This window comes from Pempheris klunzingeri, chromosome 7 (assembly GCF_042242105.1).
Source record: "Pempheris klunzingeri isolate RE-2024b chromosome 7, fPemKlu1.hap1, whole genome shotgun sequence".
Classification (NCBI taxonomy): Eukaryota; Metazoa; Chordata; class Actinopteri; order Acropomatiformes; family Pempheridae; genus Pempheris; species Pempheris klunzingeri.
Genome location: NC_092018.1, coordinates 28,632,584 through 28,645,106, shown reverse-complemented (window position 1 = coordinate 28,645,106; position 12,523 = coordinate 28,632,584). Strand labels below are relative to the sequence as shown.

The window sequence follows — 12,523 nt, the reverse complement described above, 5'->3', positions numbered from 1 at the left end:
ACTCGTGGGCTGATGGTTGGTGGCTCAAGGTGTGCAGATAGTTTTCATGGACAGCAAAATGACAAATCTTACCACCACAGAGCTGATTGGAGGATGACTGGAGTGCACCCAACTTAAAGGGTTTTGAGTGGTGGTCAACTTTCTATTTTCTATTTTCTTCACATCTTTCGCCCAATAAAGGGACCGCTAGATGCCAACAGAGCAGCACGGTGAGGCTTGGACCCGGGCACAATTGTAAAGCACTGCACCAAGAAGCCCTCCACTGCAGGAGGAAAACATCACTCAGCATTTCTTAATTATTTACAACTCCCACCCCCATCGCCTTTCACTCTGTGTAACTCCCCTCTTTAAAGCATTAGTACATGCTTTATGTGCTTGGATCTTGATCACATGTTACGTATAGAACGGTGGATTTGGGGAAAAAAAGATCACCGAGGCTCTGATAGCTTGAGAGACATTTGAACTCTGTGTTGGGAAACAGCGAGGATGTTTGTCAGCCCTTTAGTTATGTGGCATCGACAAATTATCCATGTTTTCATTCAGACAATGGCGTTGACAGGGACCATCTGTGGAACCATCTGCGAGGACTCTTCACCTCTCAAATGTGAGAGTGTGGCACCGTTGCACGTACAAACAACTACATCCTCTTGGCAGGCATGGCTCCAGGTCCCCGCATCGCTGGAGAACAAACAGGAAAGACCATCCAGTGACCAACATGCTACCGTGCTGTTATCCTGCTATCACTGCTGGCACCGTCTATCAGATCTAAATGGGGTGGGCTCTGTGTCTTTCATTCTTAAATCAACGCAATGCGCACTGAATCAGCAGCCTATAGGCCTAGGTCTAGTTCTAGTAATCGTCCTCAAATTAAGCAGAAAAATGTCTGCTGGCCCACATTTTCTCAGACAATTTGATGTAATTCAGAGCCCTCTTTCGCCCTGGTCTTATTTTAGCACTACAGTAAACGGCTATCGGACATGGAGCACTCAATTAACTGCACTCCACCAAGAGCCTGCAGTGAGCCTCAAATTTGCTCGGCTGATGGTGATTCATCCCTGTATGCCCCAGAGGTAAGAGGTGGGACTTTAAGAACTGGCTTCTGATGCATTAGCCAGTCATGCTCCTTCAATTTCCTCCCATCTTATCTCGGGGAAACAAGTACAACCAGACACGGGCATTAAATCAGCGCAGATGAAGGTCTGCTGTAAAGACACTACGCATCTCTTTCCTTCTAACCAGAAGTGACCTACAGCTGGTGGCCTGTTGAGATAAACTAACATGTAAAGAAATGAGTCAGATCTCCAATTAATCCCCCGGTGCGATGGCCAGGATTCTGCTCCGCTTTAAAGGCCTGGCACGGTTCAGCTTCTGGATATCTGACCCTGGCCCGTGTCCCACCAGCACACCAGCAGGTACAATACCCCTGAGTGTTTTTAACGGATCTCTGTTGGCAAACCGGAGCCTGTTCTGGTCCGTAAAGACTGCAACACTAAAAATAAGCCTTGGCCCATCTTCGGAGTTGGGAAGCACGGCTATGTGACTTGAAATGCAAAGTTTTTTTCATTCAGACGTCGCTCTGAGCCTCTAGGGCGAGAGCATTACTGCAGCTCCAACACATGCACAGAGGTGATTATGATCAGCTAAATTCTAAATGATAGTGGATAGTGATGTCGCCCGTAGATAGGGCTAGTGTGTATAGATTAAAACGCAGACCAATTCTGTTTGGGATTTTTAACTCCTTGCTCTCTTGGGGGGACTTTGTTTAAAGGCCACATTAATTACATCTGTCTTTTCCAATATGCCACAGTGTTTAGGGAGATCTAATCACCGGTTTTCAGCGAGGCCTGCGAATCGATTCTCATCCACCACTCTGATGAGAAGATGAAGCCACTCCCCCCTGAAGCTCGGCTACAAATGGAGAAATAACGCCTCTCTTTCAGCAAATTTAGAAACGCGCTCCAAAGCAGGGCACAGAAACCAACAGATATCCAGAGTGTAACATATGATCTGGGCTCTGAGCTCCATATATGGATTGTGAAGAGCACAGAGAAACATAGAGTCATGCACCTTTACCAGCTGTGGCCATGGAAACGGCAAGATCAGAAGAGGAGAATCACAATGATTAAAAGCAGTGTTTGTGTGTGTATATATATGTGTGTGTGTGTGTGTGTGTGTGTGTGTGTGTGTGTGTGTGTATCCTACAGTCTATGTGCTTATAGTAGACTATACCTGTGTCAAATCTCAGAGCTCACACAGAACGGCTCATTGTTGTAATAACCGTGTCAGTGGATCACCTCTCATGTCAATAAATGTGGTTACAAATTGTCAGAAGACGATGCTGGTTCTCAGCAGTCACAGCTGAAAAGGCAGCGTGGTTGGAGAGGAACACGAGCTGAAGACATGGGATTATGGGTACAGTAGCCTTGTATCCTTCAGCTTTAAATAATGCAGTTAGTGTGCAGAGCACTTACTTCTCTCCTCCATCTTTTTTTTCCACCTTTTCCCTAAACACCCATGCTTCCTAGTGCTCTCCATCTCTGGCGTTCTCGTGATATACCCTCAGAAACAATTTTCCCATCTCTTGCCTAATGCCAGTGTGTTTCTGGACGGAGAACAGTTGGCTGGCAGAGAAACAGAGAAACACAGAGAGAGGTACCAGCATCAGGGTGTCGTCCAATCACTTACGGTGGCTGCTCATGTGTGAGGAGGCAGCTGCAGATATCTCTCAGACTGTTCATTCAGTCTTTTCTCCCCTCCCCCATTTAATCCCCATGCTTCAGGTCTGTAGGAAGAGTTGGAGATGGTGGAACTGAAGAAGACCAGAGGCAGCGAACCGCTTTGCTTCCAATAAGTCTGTTTACAACAAGCACTGCTCTGAGGCGTAATAACCCCCGGGTGCAGGATTAGGTAACGTCACAGCAAGCAGGCGACTGAATCACCTGTCCGGGGCCACAGCTGGAGTTGAGAGCTGCCCTGCCCACATCAGCATCTGGAGGCATCACTGATGTTTTTTCCTCCCAGTCTGCAGGCACATCAAGCCCCAGCGTGCGCTCCTAAAAAATCCTGCAGCAACGCCCAGGGACTGCAACCACACCATCTCCCACATGACTTACCAGGTCTGTTTTCTTAGATCAGATCTGCAACAAGGAAGCAGCCGTGTTGCAGGAGTGCAGCCAGCCACCGGTGTTGTGTTAATTCATACATATTAAGCAGGGTTTGACAAAGCCTTCTGAGCTACACCAAGAGTTCTATTTATCTGCCATTCATGAATAAACATAATCACAACACCAAAGCGTGCTGTAGTAAATCAATGCAACAATTCACAATAAGAGGTTAATCAGCTCCATCAACACCTCTGCGTGAACGACAGGCTCATCCTGCTGCAGAGCAATGTTTATCAGAAAGACATGTTGACCAGAAAACAAATGATCATTTGTATAATTTGTACCTCACATAGGTAAATGAGCAGCAGCTCCATGCATACTAAGTTGCACTGCACGCATTTGCAAATGCTTCCTTTCTCATTCAGATATCTGAAGAAGTAACTGGCACATAAAGACAAAGAAAACGTGTTCCATCAAATCAATAAGTACAATAAACACAATGAAATGCGGAGATGGTTTCCACTGGCCCCCCTCTTGTGAATGAAACGCTGCATTCATTCAACTTGTAAATGAGAAATTCTAACGCACTGAGTCAGCGGACAAACGCAGTAACCTGACAGTGATTTCAGGTTGAGGGTGAAAGGTTTGGAAAATCCTTCGAAGAAGATCGCACAGCCTACCTGAAAATCCAGCCCCGTCTCTCTCCTCTCTCTCCTCTCTCCTCTCTCTGTCAGGGAATGATGCGGACTAAATCTCTGTGCAGCGCTTGGACCCGACCACAGAGTCAGTCATTGCGCATGGTGCCTGTCACCAAAACCCCGTGCGTTCATTTATTTATTTATTTCTCCTGGAGGAGTAGTCTGTTGCTGGAGGCACAAGTGGACCTCCACAATGCGTGGGAACTCGTCTTCGATCCTGCGTGGAGGATGGAAAGCCCTTGGTACCCTGGGAAGGAAACCCCTGGATGTGAAGTGATAACAGTGATGCTGTGAGTGGACAGTCATCGGCTCATCTGTTCCTGTGTCTGTAACATCTATCATCTATATATCTACTGTGGTCATTTCTCACTGTATTCTAACGCACGCCTGCACATTACTACATCATATGGCTGAATAAAGTTTCATTGGCTTTTTAATGCAAACGTTAAGAATAGAATTTGTTGAGTTTACATCTTTTATCCTAAGTGTCGTTTTGCTTCTCATTCTTTATAACTATGAACCCTCAGAAATGCCATACCAGTAGGAAAATACCTTCATGTCTCCTTCATGATGGTGACATTTGCTGCTACTTTGCCTCCAGTCACACGAGTTGGGGTAAAAAATATTGTTTTCCATCTACAGTTTAACCTCCCAAAAAAAAAGCCACTGGTATCCTGACATCAGTGTCTCAGTTAGAGGAGCACAGGTCCACTCGGACTCTTACTGTGGAGATATTGCGCCATCTAAAGGATCAAGTACTCATTGCAGCGGAGGAAGGAGGAAATGCGCCTCTGTGGCTTTAGTGCAACAGAAACAAGTTTCTGTGTAAGAATCTGTGCAGAAATACTAAAAAAAACTACACTCACTGTGCAAATAATTCGGATTTGGGTAATCAAAGGCACAGTTTTAGCGGCTGCAATATATGTTTGCCACACCTACACACCGGAAACGGCTGCTGGTAAATCAAGAGTCTTCTTCTTTCCTACTTCCGTATTCGTCTCTCACACTAAAATACTCCAATTGGGGGAAAAGTGACTCTGATATAAAAGTTCTGCGCAGAAATGTTTTCAGATATATCAAACCAACCGGTAGTCGTGTATATATATGAGATGAGGATGTTCCCCAGTAGCGGACGGGAGCTTTATGTAGACTGGACGGAGTGAGCTTGGAGGCTTTATGGCGGCATCGTGGGGTGAACTATCTTGATATTGTTTAGTCTTTGGTCACGTGATTGAGTCTCGCCGCTTTGGTCACCTGATTTGTTGTGTTGCCCATAAAGAAAGATGGCTGCTCACCTGTCTTACGGTAGAGTCAACTTAAACATCTTGAGAGAAGCGGCACGAAAGGAGCTTCGAGAGTTTTTGGACAAATGTGCGGGGAGCAAGGTGATGAATCAACACAGACACGTAAAACATGGCCGACACAGCGACAGTTAGCGCTAAGCTAGTTTCTGAATCCTGAAGCTGTCAATCATCGGCTCAAAACTACATCATTCAGCAGGTTATGCTAAGAGATAGTCGTGTTTGGATTGTGAATATATGCAGACTGCAGTACAGCTGCAGGCCTGTCTGTGTGTGAGCTGTGTTCTTCCTTTTAAGATGCTGCACATCAGTTTATTTCATAGTTAGATAACAGTAAACACTGACAGCAGCATTTCCGCATACAGATGCCTTTTCAGGTGTTGCTGCTGACACACATGACTGTCTGTCCTTGCTCTTTAGGCCATAGTCTGGGATGAGTATCTAACTGGACCTTTTGGACTGATAGCTCAGTACTCCCTACTGAAGGTAAGTACTTTTATTGTGAAGTAACACAATAAATAAGGCCCAGATCAGATTTCATTGTGCAGCAATGACAATAAAGGCTGTTCTATATGTTAATTGTGGCTATAAAACACGCTTATTACTGTGTTTTTCAGGAACATGAAGTGGAAAAAATGTTCACCCTCAAGAGTGGCAGGCTCCCCTCTACGGATGTCAAAAACATCATCTTCTTTGTCCGTCCCAGACTGGAGCTCATGGACATCATTGCTGAGAATGTATGCAGGTCTGTTTGCGTGTCTCATGACCTGAAGCAGTACTGAAGGCATCCGCACATCCGCACCTGTCACTCTGCAGAGCTGGCCGCGTTATTTAACAGTTTGTCCTGGATTGTTCACCTTTTTTTTTAGTGAGGACAAGATGCATTCGTCGCGAGACTTCCACATTTTGTTTGTGCCTCGGCGGAGCATGCTGTGTGAACAGCGGCTGAAGGAGCAGAGCGTGTTGGGCTGCTTCACCAACATTGACGAGTATATCCTGGATCTGATTCCCTATGATGGTGACCTGCTCTCCATGGAGTATGAAAGTGCTTTCAGGGTGAGTTCAACTTGTACGTCTCAGATATACGTCAACCTCTCTGCTGCTCTGCAAAATGAAGAATATAAGCAAAATTACACTTTGAACAATAGCAATTCAACCAATATCTTAACATAGTGACATCATGATAACTGTTTTTTCAAATTTGTGCAACCTCTTGAAGAAACACCTCATCCAGATTTATACCCGTGGTGCGTTTCTAACTTTCATGATGTGATCTTACTCCTTTTTGTCTCCTACAGGAGTGCTACTTAGAAAACGACCAGACAAGCCTTTACCACACAGCCAAAGGCCTCATGACCTTACAGGCACTGTATGGCACCATTCCACAGATATATGGGAAAGGAGAGTGTGCACGGGTGAGTATCGTGGAATAATCTTGTAAATAATAAACTGGTGATCAGTATTATATTGAACTATATTGGCTCAGCTGTAGCAGCAGCCAGGCGGACTAATTGGCTTAAGAGAGAAATTCTCCGCTTGTTCTCAGCACGTTGCCAACATGATGCTGAGGATGAAGAGGGAGTTCGCCGGCAGTCAGAATCAGATCCTGCCCGTGTTCGACACTCTGCTCCTCCTGGACCGTAACGTTGACCTGCTCACCCCTCTGGCTACACAGCTCACCTACGAGGGTCTCATTGATGAGATCTATGGAATTAATAACGGTCAGTATAAACCTTTTCGACAGTCCTCTTATGATTAAGTCTGCATATATTTGAGGGTTTCTTGGATGTCCTTATTTTTACTCCCTCTGGCTCGCAGGCTACGTCAAGTTGCCTCCTGAGAAGTTTGCGCAGAAGAAGCAAGGTGAGGCGAGTAAAGACTTACCCACAGAGCCCAAGAAGTTACAGCTCAACTCGGCAGAGGAGCTGTACGCAGAAATACGGGACAAAAATTTCAACGCTGTCGGAGCAGCACTCAGCAAGAAGGCCAAAATAATTTCAGCTGCATTTGAGGTTGGTCTCATCTTTGCTGCTGTAGTATATTGGCTTGCTCTTCAATTAAGGTGTAAAAAGAATGTAGCTGCGATGTGTGGTACTTTGGGAGAGATCCATTAGATCAGTTTCAGGCATCCCAGCTGATCTAATCTGTTTTTAATCTCTGTGGAATTTCACCACAAAGGTCACAACAGAAATCCATGTGGTTAAGGAAGTGATGACAATCACATCGAGATAAGATCTACTAATAACTGTTCAATCAGAATGTTTAAAAAGCACCAAACATATTACCTTTCTCTCATCAGTTCAGACCTCAGGTACACTGATGCAAATACAAACTATGTTAGGAGAGACTGTTAGAAAGTGAAATCATGCACCATCAAATGTGTCCTAACCAGAGAAAGCAGTGAGGCTGCTCTGCAGTAATGTAACGGAAAAACACTTTCCATTAGAAGGTTTTCAGGAACCTGATTGATTGTGTGTGTCAGTGTTTAGCCTGAATTAACTTGTGTACAACAACAACACCAAACCAAAATTGTTTGTTGAGGGCGAGTTAAAAATAACCTGCAACAGCTTCCTAACCCTGTGTTCGGTGCATTTTAATTATGTGCCATGCCCAAACACGTTTTCCATCTAATTAAATTCACTGATAATTAACTTTTTATGGTAAATAATAATAAATGCTGTTTTTCTGTGCTGCAGTATTGAACATATTAACAGCTCAGCAAGTCAAGTGAGATTTTTTGATTTTTTTGTCTTACAGGAGCGCCATAATGCCAAAACAGTGGGAGAAATAAAGCAGTTTGTGTCTCAGTTGCCGCACATGCAGGCAGCACGAAGCTCGCTGGCTAATCACACTTCTATAGCAGAGCTGATCAAGGACATCACCAGTGCGTAAATAACTCCCTCCCCCTTTCCCCTTAAACTGCTTTAGATTTGAATCTGTTTCCATTTTGGACCTATTCTCACAGCAAATCTTCATTATTACAAAGGAAAAGTCTTGTGGTTCGTGCAAACCTACACACAATCTTTATTGTAGTAATAATATAAATAACACAAATAACTTCTAGCTTTAGAAGGACAAAGGTTTTTATAGGCTTTATAAGATTATTTCAAACACCCAAAAGTTTGAAATAATGTCATAAAGCCCACCTTTGTCCTTTATTTCACCTGGTTTTAAGGACTGTAGAACCCTGTTTAAGGTGTCCTCTATGCTGTTGTGGGATGAAATCCAACTAGTGTCTCTTGTTTCAGCATCTGAGGCGTTCTTTGATAATCTAACAGTGGAGCAGGAGTTTATGACCGGGGTGGACACAGACAAGGTATTTTCACATGAATATGTGCATAGATTTACTGTGGTTTCATATATTTATACAAAAGTTTATTTAAATCTTCAAAAAGAAAAAAAGAATAGCTGAGATCTGATGGCATTTGTTATTCTAGTTTTGCATTCGGTGCTGATTTTAAATGAGAATTTATACAAATGGGCTATAGTTCTCACAAAACTATCATTTTAAAATCCAGGTGAACACCTATATAGAGGACAGCATTGCTCAGAAGGACCCGCTGATCAAGATCCTGCGTCTGGTGTGTATGCAGTCAGTCTGCAACAATGGCCTCAAGCAGAAAGTGTTTGACTACTACAAGAGGGAGATTCTGCAGGTAGAGTCAGAGATGTAAAGGTCTGGTGAATCCTTGTGTTCTCCAGACTTCTTCAAGAAGTATTAAATGTGTATCTGTCATTTTAATGATGCCTCTGTTGTGTCTTTTTGTGAAGACCTATGGTTATGAACATATACTAACGCTGAACAATCTAGAGAAGACGGGTCTCTTGAAGCTACAGACAAGCTCAAGGAATAACTACCCAACTATTAGAAAAACCCTCAAGCTGTGGATGGAGGACGCAAATGAACAGGTACGAGCTTTCTGATAAGAAGCAGGAGTTAAACCCTCGCACATTTGAGTGTCTTTAACTGTGTGTTTTTATTTATTTTTGTCTTCCTTCAGAACCCCAATGACATCTCCTACGTGTACAGTGGCTACGCTCCACTAAGCATCCGACTGACCCAGGTCCTGGCCAGGCCCGGGTGGCGCAGCATCGAAGAGGTGCTGAAGATGCTCCCAGGCCCACACTTTGAGGAGAGACAACAGCTGCCTGCCGGGCTGCACAAGAAACGTACGGAGCAACGTAAACTGCCAGTGTGCTGTTTGCCCTGCCGCTCACTAAACAAAATAAAAGTGAACGACGTCCTGCCTGCTACGTCTAGATAAGACACAGGCTTTGTTTCTGTCAAGTCAAACGCTGAAGGGCAGCAGATGGATGGCACAAAGCTCTGACAGTAGCACAGAAGCACTGTCAGTGTTTGTGGTTTCGTCTGTGTGTCTGTGCTGAAGAGAAGGCTAGATAAGACAGACTGTCAGTGGCCAGTCCTTTCCTTCAGTTTTCCTCCATCTTCTCCTGTTGGCAGTAGGAGGTGTTACACTGATGTGAATAATGAATTTGATTATACACTCAATTTGAAACGTGCTAATTAGAGCTGTGAGTTTGGGCATCAGTCAGTGGACTTGTGTCTACATGCCTGCCTTACATTGGATTTTAAGAGGTGATAATAGAGGACTCTAATCTAGGGGGAGGGTGACTACTAAATTGGTGTTTTCACATTTTAAAAGCTGGTGTTTACGCAGACCAACATTGACACTCAGTTGTATTTTGTTAGAGAGTGATGGCAGAAATATGAGTGAAACATATGATATTCACATGTTCCTTTTTTTTAGTTCATTTAGCTTTTACATTTTGAGTGACATGCATCTCCTTTTTTCCCGCTGCACAGGCCAGCAGGGGGAGAATCGGACCACGCTGGTGTTCTTCCTGGGTGGAGTGACGTACGCAGAAATAGCCGCTCTTCGCTTCCTCTCTCAAATGGAAGACAGCGGGATGGAGTATATCATAGCCACCACAAAACTCGTAAACGGCACAACTTGGATCAAATCCCTCATGGACCGGCCTGAATCCCAGACCTCCTGAGTCACCTGCGTGCACACCTGGCCACATCAAACACCCCCATCTGTCAGAACACCGCAGTTGCTGTTTTTATGTCTGTATCTGTGTGCTGCAGGTGTTTCATTGATGTCTGAGCTGGTTAAATCAACAGCAAGCTCTGTGCCCGGCAGAGGTTTCTTGTAAACTTATATTAACATTCACTGTTACTGTCGCCTGCAGCCTCAAACAAAACACTTCTAGTGGTCATAAACTCCACAGGATACCTTTTTTTAAAAAGTTTTTTTGTCCAGTCCTTGACTTGCACCCAGACAATATAATATAAAGCTGGTTTGATGCTACTGTTAATTGTGCATCCCTCTGTCCTCTGGCTATGTTTCCATAGCTGAAGTCATTGCTCTATTATGAAGCTGCTGTATATATGTATGGATGGATGTATGATGAAAATCTTTGGGATGTTTGTGATTAACTCATGTATAAAATTATTAAAGATGAACTTGCCTGTTTTTGTGTGGTTTTTACTGAGGGAGGGGAAAAAAATAGGTATAATCTTAATAAAATTATTCTTGAGTTACTTAGTCATGTGGGAAGATGAGCTGATTTTGTGATCATGCAGAGCGAAGGGAAGGCAGGGATGGGAGTGCATCCATCAGCAGTGGTCCAGCTCTCTGAAGGAGCAATTAGCACAATAACAGGCCTCCGATCAGCCGGTAATGGCCCTGTGCTGTCTGGAGAGCTCAGCCCACAGCAGCCCATGATTTGACAGCGCTGGACACTGATTGAATTAGGAGGCCATTTGCTCTATGTTCTGGTGGAGGATAACTGTGTGGCAGGAGGGTGTTTGATCTCTGCTTCAGTCAATATCTTCTCCGTGCCTTACACTATGAGCATAAGGGAGACCTGCTGACAGCACTCAGATATTCTGGTGAACTATCCTGGGTAAATCTATGTTAGTTTCCTCGGTGTTGATTGGCTAGAAGACTTGGAAACTGCTTGGATTCAGTTCAGTAAAATCAAGTGAATTTTGCTCGATGGCCACAATCTTACGTTACAATGTTGTTGTTAGAGGAGCAGGTGCACTGAAGACTTAAACTCCCATTAGATCAACCCCAGGGGACTCAGATCCCTGTGATTAGTTATTGCTTTTGGCTCCTCCTCTGCCACAAGGACCCGAAATGCTAAAGGCACCACACACCAACTTGGACTTCAGGCTGGAAGCACTGAAGCCCACTTTCTGATCAGCTCCTGCCCTGCTCCATCAACACCAAGGTATGATGTTTAAGTTCTCTTGTTTTTTCTATAGAAACTATATCTTTAGCTTGTTTGTGGATGTTTGAATTTTGTCTACTGTCGTTTAATTAAACCTTAACCATGTTAACACATTTATATAAGACAACTGATTACATTGTACAAACATGTCTTTTAACTGTGATATTTAAAAAATATCAAGAGTTTTAGACATGATGAAAGGTGAACGCTGAAGATGTTCAACGGTCTATATTGTTTATAACTGTACCCAAACAAAGCAGATCAATACTGAACCCACTTAGTGCAATTTACAGATAAATTATTAACAGTGGTCTTGCAACAATGCAGCGTTCTCAGCTTCTACAAGGCTGGAAACAAATCAATTTGCGCCTCTTGTTCACACTTGAACACATACAGTAATCCAGAAAGAATTGAACATGTATTTAAAAAATGTATTTCAATAAATTAGTGTTGTTAAAAGTCTTTCTTTATTCTGTTGTATCCTATTCCAAAATGTGACAAACGTGTGTATTTGCAGAATGGGTCGAGGTGAGAACATGGGACACCTGATTCATCCTGGTCGCAGGCAGAAGACACAGCAGGAACCTCTGGATGTGGATCCTCTGTTAATCCGCTTCCTCCGGACATTCAAGGAAATCCTCAAATTTGTCCTCTTCAGCTACACGGTCCTGTTTGGTGCCTTGCTCCTTGCCAGATGGACAACTTATTTTATGGTTGGGAAGTAAGAAGAAACCAACTGTTGAAGAACAAGCCTGTTCTCTGACTCATTGATGAAGCAGTTTTGGGGCTATGCAGTATTATTGTATCCACACGACAGTAACAGCTGGACTGATCACGTTTGTTTCCTCGTTTGCTTCACACTCTACAGTAGAGCTCACACCTGTGCAGCTGTTTTTGGCAACTCCATTTTAAACAGGCCGGTTTGCATTAGATGTGTTTGTCGACTGCTTAAATGTGCAATCTAGTAACTGTGATATCTGCTGAGTTGCAAAGTGATCACAATGAATCTATAAATCATGTTTGTGTGGTTGTGAAGCATACAAAAACAGCATTGTGTATTCTTGATTGACAAAAGCTTTAAAAGCTGTTTTCCCCCTTTGGAAGCACGTGTACATTTTGACAAAGATGTTTATGTGAATGAGGCATATCAGCAGAGGAC

General features: G+C 43.7%; 1 protein-coding gene across 1 annotated transcript; it reads left to right on the top strand.

The window, feature by feature from the left end:
* The first annotated feature begins 5,079 nt into the window (after positions 1-5,079).
* On the top strand, positions 5,080-10,574 carry vps33a (VPS33A core subunit of CORVET and HOPS complexes). The gene is made up of 13 exons (XM_070833697.1): positions 5,080-5,187; positions 5,524-5,589; positions 5,721-5,848; positions 5,973-6,159; positions 6,402-6,518; positions 6,650-6,824; positions 6,922-7,115; positions 7,861-7,987; positions 8,352-8,419; positions 8,622-8,759; positions 8,875-9,012; positions 9,105-9,273; positions 9,929-10,574. The coding sequence occupies exons 1-13, from the start codon at positions 5,086-5,088 to the stop codon at positions 10,120-10,122; spliced, it is 1,803 nt and encodes a 600-aa protein (XP_070689798.1). The 5' UTR covers positions 5,080-5,085; the 3' UTR covers positions 10,123-10,574.
* Positions 10,575-12,523: the final 1,949 nt, after the last annotated feature.

Bases quoted from the DNA above. Each gene is read 5' to 3' on its own strand.
- vps33a (XM_070833697.1), top strand. From the start codon at position 5,086: ATGGCTGCTCACCTGTCTTACGGTAGAGTCAACTTAAACATCTTGAGA. The intron at 5,188-5,523 runs GTGATGAATCAA...CTTGCTCTTTAG, and splicing joins ACAAATGTGCGGGGAGCAAG to GCCATAGTCTGGGATGAGTA. The intron at 7,116-7,860 runs GTTGGTCTCATC...TTTGTCTTACAG, and splicing joins TAATTTCAGCTGCATTTGAG to GAGCGCCATAATGCCAAAAC.